At 50.7% G+C, this 19,523-nt stretch overlaps 1 protein-coding gene across 2 annotated transcripts; it reads right to left on the minus strand.

Moving 5' to 3' along the window:
• Positions 1 to 3,703: 3,703 nt before the first annotated feature.
• Positions 3,704 to 18,145, minus strand: LOC119110422 (intraflagellar transport protein 81 homolog). 2 transcript variants are annotated; one of them, XM_037234246.1, is made up of 14 exons: positions 18,026 to 18,145; positions 16,557 to 16,680; positions 14,223 to 14,353; positions 13,264 to 13,444; positions 12,771 to 12,926; positions 12,105 to 12,300; positions 11,408 to 11,571; positions 10,958 to 11,143; positions 9,202 to 9,411; positions 8,765 to 8,954; positions 8,140 to 8,255; positions 7,536 to 7,697; positions 7,105 to 7,220; positions 3,704 to 4,682 (listed from the first exon to the last, which is right to left on the minus strand). In XM_037234246.1, exons 2-14 carry the CDS (start codon positions 16,662 to 16,664, stop codon positions 4,583 to 4,585), a joined length of 2,016 nt encoding a protein of 671 aa, XP_037090141.1. In that variant the 5' UTR covers positions 16,665 to 16,680; positions 18,026 to 18,145; the 3' UTR covers positions 3,704 to 4,582. The 2 variants fall into 2 exon arrangements, with proteins under 2 accessions (XP_037090141.1, XP_037090140.1); XM_037234245.1 differs by having other exon boundaries at positions 18,022 to 18,145.
• Positions 18,146 to 19,523: the final 1,378 nt, after the last annotated feature.

A 19,523-nucleotide genomic window follows, 5' to 3' on the forward strand; every position in this document is an offset into this window, starting at 1 on the left:
AAACGGGTGTTATCTTTTTGGCTCATTATGCCTAGCTCGTAACCAGGAGGAGGGGACGGGACAGTGACGGCGCATCTGGGGGGAGGAGGGGGGGGAGGAGGGGTGGGGGGGGACAACGGGACAACGCATTATTCGAGGACGGGTACAAAATATATATTTTGCCCCCCCCCCCACCCATAATTTCAGGTGGCTTCAACTTGCTTCTTACCGTGCTATCAAAGCAAGCGCAGAGTGCCCATGTCTGGTCCGGAAAGGGCACACCTTAAACTCAGAAGTGAATTGTTTTGTGTCCTCTAAGGGTCCATCTTAGGCTAGAAATAGCCCACTTCAAGATGGGGAAAACACTCATGTCACTTCCAGGCACAGTAGGGCCCGATTCTGGTCTGGAAAGGGTTCATCTTAAGTCCAAGGATGGCCTGTCTCAGGCCGGGAAAAGGGCCCATCATAGGCTCAGAGAGGGTTCTCTCAAGTCATGAAACGGTCCATCATGAATTTAGAAACGGCTCATCTCAAGTTAGAGACCCAGTACAGGTTGAGAATCGGAAAACTTTAGGCTCGAAAAAAGGTCTGTCTCAATTTTTGAGTTTGGAAAGTTCTGATATGGACTGCACCCATCGCACGCTCAGAAAGTCAGTGGCGGTGTATCAGCGGGCAAACTATCCCCCGTGTATGAGGTAAGGGCCAAAACTATTTCTCCCCATACATCAGGTGGCCCTTATGGGCCCTGGCGGATTTGCGGAAGAGATTCGTTTATTGCGTGTCATCCAAGTAAGCGTGCAGAGCCAATCTCTGGTCCGGGAAGGATAAATATCAAGGCAGGAAATCCCTATAACAGTTTCAGGAACGGGAAGGACCCTTTTCCGGTCCGAAAAGGGCCCTTTGTAAACTCAAGAGGGTCCGTCTCTAACTCAAGACGGGCCCATCGCAAACTCAGAAGGGTGTTCGCCTCAGATCTTGGTGGGGCCCATCGTGAGCACAGAAACTGCCTATCTCAGCTCTGGGCAGGACCCAACATAGACACGAGCAGTTCCCCTTTTAGGTCATGAAATGACACGTTTAAGACTGAGAAAGTGGGCATTTCAGATCCGGAAAAGGACTGACCCAGTAGACTGAGCACCGAGACCCCCTTACCTTTCGCGGACAGGGAGTCCCGCAAGTAGAACACAAGGGGGACCATTGCCTTTCCCAGTCAGGGTTTGAACGGGGTTTCCGTTGCCATCCGCCAACCGGGGTACTTGCTGGCTGCTGTTCTGGAGAAACGGCGGCCGGGCCCCCTGGTCAATCAGGAGGGCCGCACAGGGATGCATCATGTATCGATCCCCTCCCTGACGCGGAAGGCCCTCAGAACGGAGCAGTTGATTCCGTATCGACGCAGGAGGCTTCATTGAAGCCAAAGGATTCACCGACACGGGGCTCTAATAATTGGCAGGTGACTCCAGTTCGGTCTTTCGGGCCCCTGACCAAAAAGGGGTGGTGGTCCTGCGCCATGTTCGTCCCTGGGCCAACATCTGACACAAGGCCCTTCCACTGTCTCATCACTGACCCTTTCGTTGTCATTCATCCTGTTTCCTTCCACTATCAGCACGCCCGGTCAACTTAAACAGGTCCCTAAAGCCAGGGCCAGTGATTCTACAAAGCCAGGGCCAGTGATTTACACTGGTTTGTGCCTCCATATTTGTCAAGGGCCCACAGCCCTAACAGAGGGTCCTGTGCTCGCAAGCGGCCGCCAGGCAATCGGGGGCAGTCGATGAGGCCCGAAGAGGGGCCCGGGCGGCCCGACGGAACAAACTATCAAAGGCCCGGTTGAAGGGCATAAGAGTCCGAAGGATTGGCTTTAGGTCACATTAAGAATCGTAGCCCGTAGGGTTGTGACCTAAAATATCAGTCAGAGGTCCTGTTGTACTGTCTGAGAATCCCCTGAGACAATGCGGGTGTCTAACTCGGCCAGAGACGACGAACACCAAACACTTAGCTCCCTGTCAATCTGAACCCTGGGGCCAATTTTCCAAGCAGGAGCGAGAACGGGAGCAGTGATTTGCATTGGTCCCGTCCCTGAAACAGCGGTTGGGGCCCCCTTGTTGGCCAGGGGCCCATAGCGCATGACAGGGTAGTGGCCCTCCGTCGGTCACGGACTTCGCTTGAGGAGGTCCGAAGAGGGGCCGCGGGGCCCCTCGGGAACAGAGATCAAGGGCCCGATTGGACTCAGACCCGGCCCCCCACCTGCAGTGCCATGACCTGAAATATCAGTCAGAGGGCTTCTGTTGGTTCCCTCTTACTAGGCTTTCTAATACTATTATGTAGGGTCTCCGCACGTAGGCAAACAGTCGGCTCCATGACCGCCGAACCCTTGAGACCCATCTCCCAAGCAGGAACGAGGCCGATCTCTCCCCTCTTATTATTTTTTTTCTCTCTCTCTCTCTCCTCTCTCTCCTCTCTCCTCTCCTCTCTCTCTCAACGCTATCGGCTGACAACGTAAAACAGCGTTTGATCAACATCAAGCTTGTTTACATAACCACCTCACGACGCATCACCGAATGCAGCCGGCCGGCACGTAGTGTGGTGGCCAACACACAGCGGCAGGGGAAGGGAGAGGGTAGTTGCTTGCAATGTTAGGGGCCGTGTCTGCTAGCTTCATGCCGCCTGTCAATTTCCCGCAATATTCGCTGCCTCGGTCCCCCGCTGTGCATACCGGTCCTAACCTCACTAGGCCGGCGGGCCGACCAGTCGGTGGCGGCGTTCACAGCGCGGGGACGCATTGACCCCGTTAGGGAGGGGTCGCCCGGCCACTGGGCAGCCTGCATCTGCCCGCCTCTGCACGGGCCAGGAACCTTCTCCAGCTGCCGGGGGCCGGTGGGCGGCGGTGTGACGGGCCAGGTGGTCACCGACACTTACTTTAAGTGCTCTCACGCGCCACAAGGTGGCGTTTTTGGTCCGGATGCGACTGCCGCATTAACTTAGATGGTGCGTGCGCGTGTGTATTCTTTATTCCTGCCTCTGTTGGCATTTTTAGTGACATTGTTTTTCTTACGGTGTTTATTTCCCAGCGCATCAGCATTTCCAGGGAATCAAGGATGACGTGTTACGCAACTGGTTTAAAAATGCCCAGTAAACCAGTTGGCCATCATTCGCCTGTTTTCCTGGCACAAAAGTCAGCCGTCGGGAACAGCATGATCAACGCGATATGCCCAGAGGGTGATCAGGTGTTGTAAGTGAAGCTTAAAATACCGAAAAAGCGCCAAAACCGAGAACACGCGCTCTAGTTCGTATAATTCACTGCCCATATCAGGGTTGAAACCACGTTCTCTGTCATAAACGTCATTCCCTCCCACGCTTCCATGACGAGTCGGTTGAACATTAAGGACAGGTCCCGATTATCACCTCGTTTTTTCATTTAACCCCTAATGACTTTTGTCCTTTTTCAGGAGATAAGGGGTCGACCACCGGCCCCGCTTCTGTCGGCCTCGCCAACGCTGCTTTCCCGTGTTGTCGGACACCCACGGCAATGTCCATGCCAGCAGCAAGTGCTTGCCATATACCGGTAAGACAGCACATTTGTCAATCACTCTCCATCTATGCACCAGCGTTACGTTGCGGTAGGGCGGCTAAACGCTGATGACATCATGGTGCCAAAAAGTCGTCAGTATTGCCACGGGTTAGGCGTCATGCTTAGGTATAACGAGCAAAACTACCGAAAACCAGAGTGAGTAAGCTTGGGTGCATTTATTTTCCAACACTGAGCGGTGGACGGTTCCGTTGACGCCAGCTCTGTCGAGAGGCGGTGCGTCGCCCTATCGAGAACGCCTTCATGTTCGGTCAGACAAGCAGCATTCAGTGAAACACTGATGGGACAAAACTCACCGATTCGCAGAGATAATACACACAACTAAGTAGTACATTTCGGAAATAACCTTTGAACCATAACTTCCCGTAATTCCCATAAGTTCCAACAACGAAACTTTAGATAACCAATGTCACATATTTACGCAGTCAAGTGCCGGACAAAATATCCGGAAGCCTATGGCTGGTTCATATAGCTCAGGTACCAATGGTTGTTCCTAAAGCAAGCAAAGTTACCCGCACCAAATAACAAATAACATATATATATATATATATATATATATAATTTTGTCTCAAAATGTAAATAAAACAAACGAAGTCATCGCGAGAAGAACGCCTAACCCATAGCCGACGGGTCCGCCGTTGAACACGTAATGACGGGCGACGGCAATCACACTGGCTGTGCCACTTAACGAAACACACACCAAACGCAGTGCGTGTGACTAGCCAGATGAGATCACAAATCCGTTACGCGTAGATCAGGCAGCCGTGGAGCCCCCGACATTAAAATATATATTCTGAGATCGCGTGAGATTTGGCCTAAGGTCGCCATGAGACCGGGTCTGAGATCATTATGAGCCCGAGTCTAAGATCGCTATAAGAACGGGTCTGAGATCGCCATGAGATCGGGTCTGAGATCGCCAAGAGATCGGGTCTAAGGCAGACGTGCGATATGGCGGCTGCAGCTGTGTAGAGGCGTCCCGGACAGCCGGTGGAGCTGAGCGCCGCAGGGGACGGCGGCGGTTCACAGCTCCAGGCGCTCGCCGGCCGACTCCTTCTGGAACTTTCCGGCCGACGCCTGGCGCTTGGGCGCGTCCCAGCACTGGCGCTTCATCTCCACAAGCCTGCAGCGAGCAATGACGTTAACTGGGGCAGGATTGCGTGCACGCCTCACCACACGCCTCATCTCGCCACACATCAGCATGTTCTCCTATTCGTCGTCTGAGCGGTCATAATCCTCATCAACTGACTTTCGTGGATAAACACCGGGTTCATTCGCTGTTCCGCCTAACCCAATGGGGCCTCGGAACTCAGTCATCATACCGGTTAAATTCGGTTTAAACATGCTTTAAAAACCATCGCACGTAGGAGATTTGCAACACGTACGAGCTCAGCTCAGTGCGGTCAGATGCCACATAAGTTTAAAGAGCGTTAACGAACAGATTTTTTTTGGCAGAATATCGATATCTGTATGGTATGGAAGTCCACCTTGAGCAATTTCATTTTGGCTTAAAATGCTTATGATTAATGCACGATCTCAAACACGACGTATCAGGGATGATCGATAAATTATCGTTCAACGATTCAATCATCAGTTAGAGCTACACCTGGTAAATTATGATTGCTTAAGGTTGAGACAATGGGAAATCCGATGAGCTTTTAGCAAATGCCAGCAGTCACGTGATAGTGCCCCTGGCTCCCCTGTTTTTTATGATATGCCTTTAGTTGTCCGGTATCAACCGGGTTGTGATTCTGGCGGCCTGAGATTCACAGATGGTGACAACGATGACGCCTGTATCGTCAAGTGGAGCATCGGGTCGAGGCATCCTTCACAAGGAATAAGCCGTCATGCAGCTACAGCGCAATGACGCAGCGATAACTCATCAACCTTGTTGATTTTGTTACTGACATTAGAGCTGAGGGCAGCAGGCTCCGTCTTGTGCCCCCCCCAAAAAAAAAAATCACAACGGTAAGCATTTTCGTCATTTAATAGCTTTAGACTCATTCTTTGATTGTCGCCGACACCATTCAAGCCCAGGCCCAAGCCGTACATAGATAAAAAACACTTCCCTAATAAAAAGGATCTAGGCAAGTACCTAGTCATCGCGCATTCAGAGCAGGCATGTGCCTGGTTCCCAATATTGCTTTGCGGGAACCGTCTCCCGGTTCGTGGTTCCAGAACCAGGAATAACCCAGGAAGACGTCTGGAATAAGGCCGAGGGAACCAGCAGGAATCAGGATCCAACCTCATATTAGGCCAAAACATCCAGCGGGAACCGGGATCCGGCCTAATATGAAGTCGGAAGATCCAGCAACACCCAAGATCCAGCCTGACAACAAGATCAAAGATCCAAAAAGACTGACACCAGGCCAAGAAAAACAGCAAGAACCAAGATCGAGCCTGGAATTTTGTTTAAGGATCGATTTAAATGTGCCAACGAGTCCAGCAAAGACCAACATACAGCCCGTAACAGATTGCGACCCAGCAAGGGCCCAGTTACGGCTCAGGATTCCCCTGAGATCCAGTAAGAAACAATCTCTAGTCTGGAGTGATGCCAAAGTAAGCAGCAAGAATCAGAACATAAACCACACCCCTGGTGTTCTGTTATGTTGATATAAATAAATGAAAATATTTACATCAACCACTTCAGAAGGCCTTCCCAATTTTCACTGGTTTCATGTAACCCTGCCCCAGTGAGATCTTACAAACATCTACCACATTGCAGAATGAAACATGGAGAATGTCGTTGGGCCTAATGTGTTTGTGTTATTAATATGAATGCCGCTTTGGGCCTAATATGTTTGCGCTATAATTATACGCTGAACAAAACAATTAATCCCAACCTTTTTAATGGATGGATTTCTGGGAACGGCGGCCACGCTCTCCGGTGCCTGTTGTGCGAGCCCTGGAATCCATTACACGACCGCGCAATTTAAAGGGAGTGTTCCACATTTATATGGGGTTCTGAATTGAACTAACCATTTTCAATACCTTTCGGAACCGTTCACAATCCTGCCCTTCTTAAGACCCAAGCCGCTCTACTTTCTGAGCTACTGTCATGGCGTTCATATCTGGCGTTGGTGAGCGCGATTTCCAGCTATAACGGTGGTCAATTGGTTCTAAATCAATGTTGTGCAAGGTATGATGACGTAACCAAACCATGACGCATTGGGCATATTTACTAAACAGAGCATTCTGCGGTCTACAAGTCCTTTCCATTTAAAAAGTATACCAATAGTCGCGAGCTTGCTACATCATACCTGATGCTCGCCTCAACATCTTCAAAAAACAAACATCCCATGAAGGTTAACGGCAGAGTTTGGTGGTAAAAGTTTAACGCGCCGAAATGTTTTGGCATGGTCCGTACCGCTCCTTCGACTATGGCTAATAGGCACAAATGCAATACAACTCATTTACGCGTTCTTTTCAGCTACTGTTGGTAATGACTCGACTTCATACTCTAGCAGTTGGCTCTAATAGTGCACACACCTAAGTGTGCACTAGTGGTGCACAATACAGGACTGAAAGAGACCAAATTAACTTACTTCAACAAATCCTTCCACATCTGCATCTGTTTTGCCGAACCAGCGGAGTTCTCCTTTAGGTTCTTGTGGTCTTCCTTCAGAGCCTTGCTTTGCTTTTCCTGTTCCGTTATCAGTGCCTGGAGAACGAACAATGGTCACCTGGGGTTTCCTACAAAGACGTCCTCATAACAGTCCAACACATACCATAAGTATACCAGCATAGCAATCACGCGAAACTGACGATGGCTGTGGTCATTTCTTGACTGAAAATTTTAAAATGTCATCCCACGTTATCATGATGAGAGTACGCTTGAAAAGGTTCGAAGGCCGGACCAGCAAAATACCTCAGAAGTTATTTTTATTTAATCAGGTCACTGCAGGCTGACCAGCTCACGTGTAACTGATAGCATAAACGTCACTGTAGAGACTGTTATAAACACAGCACCACCGACCTGCAGCTGATCCCGTCGTGACTTGCCCTTGCCCTTCTCCGTGTACAGCTTGGTCTCCTTCTCGACCATCTGCTTCTGCGCCGTCAAGATCTCTCGCTGGGCGTTCAGCCAGTGCATGCGCGACTCGGACTCGGCCAGTTCACGCTTCATGTCCCGCACCTCCTGCCGCGTGGCCGACGTGGCCGCGTCAGGGGCCCGCTCCAGACTCTCGGCACCGAACTCCTCGGTCAGCTCGACCGCCCCACGCGACGCTCCTCAGTGCAGTTCAGAGGAATGACCCAACACCAGATCTACACGATGGCACCCGATGCTCCACGCTCACCATAATGACGGACTCGTGAGAGGGACCGAGCGGCATGTCCGGTGCGAGCCCCCACCAGCAGAGCCCCACGCTCAACATAATGGCGGATTCATGAGAAGCACCCAGCGACGTGTCCGGTGCCAGCCCCAGCAGCAGAGCCCCACGCTCGCCGTAATGACGGATTCCCCCCCCCCCCCCCCCCTCCCATCAGCGGAGTGTCAGTGCGATATCGTTATGTTGCATGGCTCAAGGAGCAAACGTGTGGCGCCGGCTCCCAGCCGTTTTGCTGGAGCGGGAACGCACCGTCTCCAGTTTGGCGTTGTTGCTCTCCAGTCCCGCAGCCATGGAGTCGTAGGCGTGCTTCTTCTCCTCGTAGTCGATCGTCACCTCCTGGCTCTGTTGCCGCATGCCGCGCAGCTCTTCACAGGCGAGGCGCGCGGGTGGCGCGGTTACCACCACATCCGGACAGCACAACCCACTCACCGCACACAACACCGGCTGGGTACGGCTCGTAGTGAGCCCCGCGACGGCCCAATTAACAGTCATCTTTGCAGATTACACCCGCTGCAGTCATCACACAACTAATGCTAGAGTGGCGGCAAAGTCATTAGCCGCAACGCCGCCTCTGCATGCACATACAAGTAGAGTGAGGGAGTGAGGCGACGCTGGAAGTATTTGTACCACACGGGACTTAGCATGGTGGTGATAAAGGCCACACATGGTAATCAGGAGCATAGACCCCACTGTTGCCAACAGGATGACACTGACAAATTGGCTGTCAAAACTCCTCTGATTAGATTACTCATGACCTGTGGAATGCAGGAAATCAATGAACGTGCGCGAAATCGCAACTGTCAGATTAGATAATTACGAAAATGGGTGCTAACACCGTACCAGCTTACAGTGACCGTCGGACACTGTGACCCACCTTTGATGATGGGCGCCAGCTTGGCCTTGCGCTGGGCGATCTTCTCGTTCAGTCGCAGCACCATGGTGGACATGTCACTGAGCTTCTCGCCCTTCTGCTCGTCCAGGCTGGCCTTGCTCTCCGACTCCTGTTCCAGTTTCTCTTGGGTGCCCGTGATGCCGCTCACGCCGCGCTCCTTCTCCATGTCCGACTGGCGCAGAGGAGGCACGCCATCAGGCCGACATGGGCACGGAGTCAACGACACAAGGGTGGCACGGCCGTCATAACGTGATGCCGCTCACGCCGCGCTCCTTCTCCATGTCAGACTGGCGCAGAGGAGGCAGCTCGGCCCCAGGCGTCTCCCACGCCACTGTCACTGCCCGTGGCAGCCGACCCCACACGTGACGGCCTCACGTGACCCCCACACGGCACACGGCCTCGTAAGGCGCGCCACTCACCACCATGTTGGAGATGACAGCGTCCTTGCCCTTGAGGATCTCGAGGGTCCTGCTGAGCACGCCGAACTCGGCGCGCAGCTCCCCGATCTCCAGCCGCTTCTTCTTGTAGACGGCCGACTTGCCGCGCAGCTGGTGCACGTACTGCTTGAAGTCGTCACCGCGCACCGTGCCATCCGGTCCGCCCTGCTCCTCCAGCTGGCCGCGCTTCTCCTGGCAGATGCACGGGGCGGAGGTCAGATGTGGCCCGGTCAGACGGCGAGACGCGCAGGTTAGACGGGGCAGTGGTTTAACGGGAGGGTGGGACACACCGACAGGTGCGGGTCACATGGGGGAGGGGCGGCTCAGACGGGGGCAACCCGAGGAATGAGGCTTGGCCGAGACAGGCACACTATGGACCACAGGGACCGAGGACACTCTCTTGCCCAGTTCAACGGGACTGCACGAAAGTTGTTGCTCTTGATTATACAGCAAAGTCTAAAATCACAAAACCAAGTAGCTAGCACATAACCCATACCAACATTTTCGAGGCGCGGTACACACACATCGCTGACTCCTACGTCATGTCGGATAAGCGTGGTGAAAGAGATTATTGCATTGGTCCCTCCTAATATGTCAAGAGCTCGACAAACCACATCATTCAGGGTCCATTTAAAAAGGGTCACCCAAAGCTGTCAGAGCTGTGCCAATGGCGTTGAGGTCGCTTGAATTTCTAACAGACGCATTGGTCACAAAAGACAAAGTTTGACCTGGCTTGCCATTAGATGAGCCGATCTGGCACACGCCAGCAAAACGATAGGACTGCAGTTCAGTGATAAAGACCAGGAAAGGAGTGTATATAACATTTCTTCAGATAAATTCCCGCGAGAAATAATCGTTACCAGACAACTTTTGAATATAATTTCACTGACAAGAGATCGTGGGTAAAGAATCGTCAACACCAGACTATGAGCTCATACGGGTAGATTACGCAGTTACGCGCCCAAAAATATCAGCAGCGCGCCAAAACTGTTCAGAAGATATTCCAAAACTATCTTAGGAACCTTCTGCTCTACTGTAAGGCAATTTTTAAGCTTAAGCTGCGTTGATTACTTACATCGAGCCAGTCTTTGCAAGAACGCGCAAAAACGATACGGTTGCTGCCAAAAACCCAAATACAGGTCGCAACTATCGAATTTTCTTACCAACGGTATCAAGCTTCCCTCAACTGTTTTTTAGTTTTCCCCCAAAAGCAAAGTCGCGAACCAAGTCCCAAAAATTCAAGTGTGGGGCAATTAGGTTATTTTACAACATGATCTCCAACGGATAGGCTGGATCTGCCAAAAAATATATCTAGAACCCCAATGTCGTAATACGTACTAAAAAAACAACGAAGTACTTGTGCAGTAAAGGACAAGACGCCACACTTATCTGCAGCGTGATGGCGCTGCTTTGTGGTTTTGAATGCTGAGGCTGCTTGATCAAATGATAGATATTTGTGAACGATTACGGAAGCATTGGGGAAAAGATCCTCTCCCTACGAATAGCAATGCGACATGAAATGGGAACCAGGGATCGGGCGGGGTGGCGTGGGGGGGGGGGGGGGGGGGGAGAGGCGGGGTAAAACATTGGAACACACCACTAGAGTAAACGCATTAGCGGCATTCGGATTCGCCATCAGACCAGCAGATGCATGGCACACATCCAGCAACCCACAGCCCTACACATCAATATTATGTCCACATGTTCATATGACGAAGCGCCTAAGCCCTGGACATACGGCGAGATCATCCATAATCTGCTGCAGCATCTGTTGCTGCTCCTGCAGCTTCTCGGCGGCCGCTTCCTTCTTTTTAGCCACGACAGCCGCCTGCTGACGGAACATGCCCAGCTTGTCGTCGGACGAGTCGGACGCCATCATGCGCTGCTCAACCAGGTGGGCCACCTCGCTGTTCACCAGCCCGATCTGGGGAGCAAGCCGGCCGTCAGTCCCTTCACCAGTCCTTGCTGTTCACCAGCCCGATCTGGGGAGCAAGCCGGACGTCGGTCTGCTCACCAGTCGTGACAAACTCTCCGGACATTATGACGCTTCACGCCCCACTATTGCACTGAAATTACGCTGATGTATGGCTGATCAACATCAGGGACAATAGTCAAATTGTACCACTCTGCATGAGTGCAGGCCCAAGCACACCCATTCCTCTTAATCAGTATAGGCCCAAACACCCACCTTCTTCTTGATCTTTTCCAAGTCCTGGGCAGTCAGTGCAGGCACGTTAGCCACTTTCTCCAAGTTGGCCACCTGCTTCTTCTTCACCTCTAGCTCCTTAGGCAGTTTCTCATTGGCCAAGTATGTGTGCACGTTCACATCCTCCTCCAGCCTCTGTATCAGAGCTGATGACAACGGCAAACATTGCTCAGCCAAGTCCCGACCAGGCATTACAAAGCAGCATGGTTCCCCTGTTTACTTAGCAACAAAACGCATTTGGAAGATGGTAGTCTCTGACCTTATTTTCTTCGAAAGAACCTTGCGCGACTGCATGCAACTCCATTCATGTACGCTTTGCTGTCTATTCTACTCATACCAGACAAAAATATCTTACACATTCTAAATGAAGTGTTTAAGATGGCCTTTATATCTTGGTTTTCGACATGAGGAGTTCAAAGTTCTTATGGTGAGGTAATGACATCCAGTATACTTAAAGGCTAAAGTTAAGGCTAAAGAGCAACATGTCGCACCATTACTTGGACGGGGAGAACAGCTGTTTCAATTAGAAGCGCCCCATTCACTGGTCCTCACAAGTGACCCCGGCACACGCCCGACCTCAGCCTGTACAAGTGACCCCGGCAGACGCCCGACCTCAGCCTGTACTAGTGACCCCGGCAGACGCCCGACCTCAGCCTGTCTCCGTCACTGCCCAACTGACCCTCCGGCGTGGTGCCCATGCTGGCAGCGCGTAGGTCCTTGAGCTGGGTCTGCATTCGCGCCAGGCGCTGATCGGCGCGCGAGATGGCCTGCTCCTGCTCAATCTTTTGATTGGCCAGCTCCTGCTCGCGATCCTTCTCCAAACGCAACTTTTTGGCGGACTCGAGCAGTACGTCCTTGTTGGGGTGGCCCTCCACCTGCAAAAACACACCGAGTGAGAAAAAAACCGAAGCCGACCGAATCTGGGCAAATCACGACCGGCTCCATTCTGTAACGACCGTGAACACCACTTTCACCGTGGCATGCCCAGTGCAACGAACGAACCAGACTTCTCGTGAGACTAAACCGCGACCGTTGACGGCATGGCATGATTGACCAGACAGACCTGCTGCTGGTGCGTCCCATGTTGTTGATGGGTACGAAATACCTGCGTCTAAGGGATAGCAGCCGCCAATCGCTGAGGACCAGTAAAACACAAGAGGGACAACTTACAGAGCGGATTAAGGACACACACGCACGCACGCACGCACGCAAAAACACGGCTTAACGTGTACACCAAGTGCGGAGCACTTCCAACCAGTCACAATACCAGCAGTTGTCATGTGTTTTCACACATATACAGTCCAGAACGGGCGAGGCAGCGACGCGCGCTAGTGGCGGCACATACCTTGTTCTTGAGACGCTCGATCTTCTTGGTGACGATCTCGCGCTCCTCCTCCATGGCGGCGATATCCTTGCGCAGCTCGGCGGTCTGGAAGACCGAGTTGCGCAGTGCCTCGTACTCCTTGTGCGTCGCCTTGAACTCCTCGATTAAGTCCTCGTACTGTTGGTGACAGGAGGGATCGCCACACCCGGTGAGGTCACGGAACGGCAGCAGCGCCACGGCCACGCAGCTGGATCAACAAAGCGGGGCACACCATAAACGGTGAAGAACAAAACCGGATGATCACAATTTATTTGGCTAGTGGAGACGAGTGCTTGATTGCATACGACACCTGTCCATGAGAAAAACGGAAAGCGGGAGGGATGACGACATTCGGCACGTCCCTGTCATTAACCCAAGTGGCGTACACGGAGGCCACAGGCAACCAGCAAAACACATACATAGAACTTTGTGCGGGGAGCACATGTAACACGCAAAGCTGAGGACCTGAGCCCACCTGTTTGTACATGACGTCCAGCTCAGGATCGGTGAGGATGTCTCCGGGGATCTCGACCTTGACGAGGTAGCGGGCCAGGTACGCGCGCTTCTTTAGGTCCGGCAGCTTAAGCAGGCACCACTCCAGAATCGGGTATATAATGTACTTTTCACCCGATACCAGGCCCTGGCGAAATGAGCTCCTGCGAGGGCAGGCAAGCATTGAATAACCGGCATCGTAATCACTTACGCAGCACAAATACATTGCTGGAAAGACTGCGAAGTGATAGCTGTTGCATGCAATTTCAACAACAAAATATGTCCTGCCAATTCGACATGGATCGCCTTAACACAAAAAAACAGAAGGGTAGCGCGTGATGTTCAGACAGAACGCCGGGTCCCTGGAATATACAGGAAAGCAGACTATTTCTAGGCAGCTACTGATTTTTCTCTCTCCCTCTTCACCCCTCTGCGCAAAAAGAAAAAGATCCGTTGAGTCCCTCATCTGAGCAATGTCTTTCCATATCCCTCTCTTCTCCTTTCTCCCCTTCAAAATATCGATCTTCAGAGGAGAAAGAAAAAAAGAGCCCAAAAGAAAGCACCCAGAAAGCAAAGACCCCTCTCTCTAAATAGAAAGAAAGCGGGGAGCAGCTCTCCGCCCTCTCCCTAGGATGAAGAGGAGAGAGACCTCTCTTTCTCTCTCTCTCTCTTATCTCCTCCTCTCTCACCTCTCTCTATTCTCTCTCTCTCTCTCTCTCTCCTCTCTCTCTCTCTCTCTCTTCTCCCTTCACCCTCTCTCTCTCTCTCTTTCTTTCCCTCCCACTCTCCCTCTCTGCCTTCCCTCCCTCTCTCCCTTCCCTCCCTCCCTCCCTGTGCCTACAACTAACGGCGCATGCCACTGCCACTCGCCGTTTACGCGACACCGAAGTGCACGGCATGACTATCCGATTAAACACACTGGCAAACCATCGGATTACTTACGGGTCCGCCGACGGCTGATACTTGAGGATGCGCAGGAAGGACAGCATCCTGAGCACTGTCTCCTCCGGCGGCTCCTCCCGCAGGTCCATGGCGTGCTGATTATCGATCTCGGCGAACACATCGTTTAACGCCTGCAGAGTGGCAAAAGCCAAGTCAACGACATGCTGATTCCCCGTGCCCCGGTGGCCCAATTAGCGCGGATGCCATGCCACGACAGTATTCGTCATCAAGATTTGGCTACCAAAACTACAGTCGTTGCTGACAAGCCATAAGTGACAAATCGACAGAATAACGTAGTGCCATGGATAGCTTTTTTCGTATCGGCACCACGAACATTCAATTGCAATATTGTTTAGTTGGGGTTTTCTCCTAAGCTGGGAATTCTCTTACAGCCCTACTAGGTGTCCACGCATTTTGCACTTCACGGTAGTTATACGCAGTAGAAGCAATGTTACGCAAACGTAGACCGTTTACGTTTTTACAGTGCAAGTCATGACAGACGCACACTTCGCAAGTAAAAGTTTGGCCTGTGGCACTAATGTCGAGCATAGGTGTGTGCTGTGAAAGTAATGTCGTGCGCTAGTAATGACTGTGTGCGTTTTTGCACTAGAGGCCATTACGGCCATACGTTTTTGAAGCATGAATTTCGTCGTGTGGCACTAATATCGAGTGCAAGTCTTCGCAGAATAATTAACAAGCATAAGCTGCGGCTCCTCAGTATCTGCACTTAAAGTAAAAGCGGGTATAATTTTTTGCTGAAGACGTTTTGTCACGTAGCACTGATATTGTGCAGTTGCAGTCGCAACTGACTGCGACTGCAGTTGCAGTCGCAGACAGTCGCAGTGATGTCGGAGCACTCCTGTCGGTAGGAAACTTTGTTGTACCACTAACGACATGAAACCGACAGATGGGGCGGTTGCCCACACGATCCTCGCACTGATTGTCGATTATGCGGAGGCCCGAGGCAGCCGCCCTGTCGCACGTCAAACATTCGTCCAGGTGGCTGAGTCATGGAAGCCGGACGCTGCGTGGAGACGGTGCCGCCACCGCGGATCCTGTAACGCTGCGCGCGGTCAGGCCAGCTGGCTGCGCATGCGCAGTCCAGCTCTCCTGCTGAGTGCTCCATGTCTGTTCCACAGCCGGCGGTATTGTGCAGGTTCGCAATGTGCGTCGTGTGGGCGCGAGCAGTGATGATTTGTTCGCCATAAATAAACGTCGCTGTAGCTTGCTGGCTGTGTACTTGCTTGCTGGCTGTTTCACGTACACACGTAGATCATAGCGAAAGGGATCGCTAAACGTTCCCGGGGATCGTCCACGTCCTGTTCCGCTGGCACACACAGCTCGAGCCGATGCGGCCATTTCAGTGGTAACGACGTCAACATCGCATCGTCTCGCAGTTTGTGATCATCTTGTGGTCAACTTCATACTGGCTGGATGCTAAACCAGGCTAAGGTGTCACGAATCTTGTGGCCACTCAATGATGGTTCAGATGTGGGAGCATGCTAATGTGCCATCACTCTAGTGGAGGTCGGCACTGAGCAGGTCAGTGTTCATCTCAAGTTGCCTTAATCTACCAACATTTTTGTTGTTTCTGACCCGGACCTCCGATAACGCGACGTCCTCGCTACCCAAACAATATCTATCGCAAGACTGTTCTGGGCATTGAGGATGACCGAATGTGGCTAACAGTGGGTGCGGTGCCTTCATTTCAATGGTTTCAGGTGAATCCCACACATACAGAGGTGGTGACTCATGCTTGGTTTGTGTCTCGCAGGCCAGTCATACCAACACAAAATATTGAAAGTATATCCAGAGATCATAGCTAATTGGGTTCCATGCTGAAAATAACATCATGTCACACAATGCTACCCATCCCTGATAGAACATTTTGGCAGCTGCTACAACTTTGCTTTGCAGCTCATGCTTTGGACCACCATGTTTGAATCATACTCTTGTCTGGTTACAGTATTCATGTACCACTTCACATTGGTGTAGTCAGCTGTTCATGCCACAGACCAAAACTGATTCAACATTCTCTAGTCAAGCCCCACCTGTAATTTGGCACATTTGTGGGAAATCTGAATGCCTGCATTCTCAAACTGAAATGGAAAATTATCAATAGGGCACAAAACCACTACATTTCAGCACACATGCTCACTTCAGGCTTTAGGGGTTATGTTCACAGATTTGACCTCGCATGGATTTGCATATGAACACATTCTATAGCAGTATGCAGGATAGGGAGCTTTCCTTGCAAAGAAATGTGATGTGAAGAAATGTGTGCAAAAACCAGCCCTAAATTAGTTTCTAAACTAATGGTTTACAGCTTCTCACCTGTAGTAGCTGCTCAGAGCCCAAGGCATCAAAACTAATGACATTGTACTTCTTATTGAAGGGCTCTTTAGCAAGCTCTTCAACAATGACCTTCAACTTCTCATTCATGTTTAATCTGCCAAACCTGAGAATGTTTCAGCATCATCAGTGCATATGGCAGGGGGAGACTGCCAATGGCAATGGAAGCAAATGTAAGGCAAACCTCTGGATAACAGACTGGCACTTTAAAGCTAGACAATACTTTGATTCCTGCAGACAATGACAGTGAGTGCCAATGAAGGACACACATCTGAAAATCATCTGCAATCATCCATAGTGTGGGCATGCCATGTTCAGCATGTCTCTTGCAAGGCATGCTGCCCAGCATAATGGTATTCAACTGGATGATCAAGGGTTAACCCCTTCAACCACCTGTCAATGATGGACTTAAGATGTCTCACAGTCTGTGACCTTTGCCCCTCCCCCTCCCAAGTCTGAACACTGAGTCATGAGCACACACAGTATGCTCATTTCATTCCCACATTGGCAATGCCCAGCATTATGGCCACAACCCAGGATTTTAAGATATTAAAAGTAGAAGGAAATTCCATTGCACCCAGTCAAATTCACCCATCCCTTGCTGCCCATATATTTCTACCTCCATTACAACATAACTGTTTACTCTATACAGACCCAATCTATACACTTGCCTACATCTACATTCACTTTGTATCTGAATGTAAGAGCGAGGAGGCATAAATCTGAGGAAAAGTCAAATCTGGGATGCATCAGAGAAAATATATCACTTGGCATGCTATATGAATGAAAAAAATGAAGCATCTTGATAAATTAACATTGATATATTGGCATGCCAAGTTAATTCTACTACTCAGTGATCTACAGCTCTACTACATAAGCAATGTACTGCACAAATCATGTCAAACCAATTCAAACTATGTTTTGTAGATGGGCACTGGATACATAACTGGTACCATTATTTCCATGATATGGTGCCTGTTTGGTACACATGTGTTTGATATCAACTCAGAATAGATAGAGCATAATGTTCAAGAAAACCAGTTTAGTTTGAATGATACAATTTTATTCTCCCACCACACTTGGTACCTGTAGCCATGTTAAATAGCATGGAGCATGCAGTAACACTGGCATACACTGGCCTCACACTCAGCAAAATGGTCTGTATCAGCGGAGAAGTTGCCTAATATTATGTTGCATCGAACCATTGTTTGAGCCTTTGAACTTATAATGTTCTGTCAATATCATTTAGCAATATCTCGAGAAAATAATGCATCAGATGCTGAGAAAAGCGTGCAACTCGTAAAAACATCGTGATCGGCCTCGCAAATTCAGCTCGCAGGCATATAACGCAATCATTACTAGCATCAGGACAAAGCTCGCGGACCACCACATCCATGTAGGGCAATGTATAAAAGAATTAACTAGTCAAAGGTCACTTCTAACCCACCTACGATTACACCACACCAGCACTACTCCGAAGACAGCATCAATAACATTCCACCTCCCTCCGTTTCACACTAATGGAACGCGTATTTATTCCGACAGGTAAAATAGTTCCACTCCTAGGCCCTGTTCGATCTGCCGTCGGCACGATTGTCAGCTGGAATGCGTGACGTCATGCGTGCCGACGGAGCGTTCAATTGCAGCGTTCGATCTGTTGTCAGTGCAGTCATCAGCACCAATCACAGCCCAGTATTTTCCCCCTCACGTCATGTGATAACCAAGTCACGTGGTCTTCTACGTCACGTGCAGGCTGACATTGCTGTCAGGATTTTTGTCAGCCCGTCAGAATGGAGGGAAAGCGCTACCAGATTACAAAATTGCACTGACTGAGGCGGGAGTTTGATTTGGTATCTCTTGCGTTGGCGAATGTGTTGGATGGGGTCGGGGCACTTGTCTAATTTTGGGGGAAATGCGATCTGAGATAGATAAGGAGGAGATTGGAATGCCAAGAGTAGCCATGACAAGGTGAGTGGCAGTGATTTGTGTGGTATGTGGATGCGTTGCTCGGCAAATTATTAGTGTTATAAGTAAGCACCTAAAATGAGAGAGAAGAAATTGAAATTCATTGGAAATAGGAAGAAGCACTTGGGTCCGCATGGGGCAAATTTACCCTTCCCCCACCCGAGCAAAGGGTATTTAGCCGGCCACCCGGGTGTGTATTAACTTTACTTTCACTTCTCCTCTCAGACCACACACTAGTTCTCGCTTACTGCCGGCCATGACACACTACCTATAACGTGGTGTTTGGAAGTTGGGTTTTTGTTCCGGAGTTACCACCACCTATTCCATTCGTGTGTTGGTTGCCCCTAATTCCCATTTCCAATTTATTTCAATTTCTTCCGTCTCAATTCACGTGTTTAACAAGCAACCTTAATTTGCTGGGGAACGCAACCACACTCCACACCAAGGACTGTTACCACGGGTGTCGATTTGTATTCTTTTGTGAAGGCCCTGCCCCCTCCCCCCCCCCCCCCCCCCCCCGCCAATGTTGAGCCATCCCCCATGTTGACTTGACCCCCCAGTGTTTTTGGCGGGAATACTACGAATAAACGTGGGTAAAAGATATTCATAACACAAATACTATCTTCTTTGATCTTTCTGCGTGGTGGCGTCCCGTACCACTCTCATAACAGAAAGTCAGGGCTGCTCTCACCGTAAGATGCAAATCGTAACAGCTGAGCGGATAAACGATGCAACAAACTTCACATGCCTAGCGCCATAAGACACGCAATGGTTCATGAGGTTGAAATGAAAAGCTCTGGAATATGGGAATGGCCTAAGTCCTTCATGGCTAGCCCCGTTCCCGTCCTCCACAACCAAAATACGGGCCACCTCCCATGACCGCCGAAGAAGAGCGCCATCAGCGCCCTAAGGTGACCCCTGAAGGGGCGCCTGCACGTGCCGATCAGAAGAGACGCGTGCGTCCAGTGCCTGCTTTCTGCATCC

This window comes from Pollicipes pollicipes, unplaced genomic scaffold (assembly GCF_011947565.3).
Source record: "Pollicipes pollicipes isolate AB1234 unplaced genomic scaffold, Ppol_2.1 Scaffold_7231;HRSCAF=8579_pilon_pilon_pilon, whole genome shotgun sequence".
In the NCBI taxonomy this organism is placed as follows: Eukaryota; Metazoa; Arthropoda; class Thecostraca; order Pollicipedomorpha; family Pollicipedidae; genus Pollicipes; species Pollicipes pollicipes.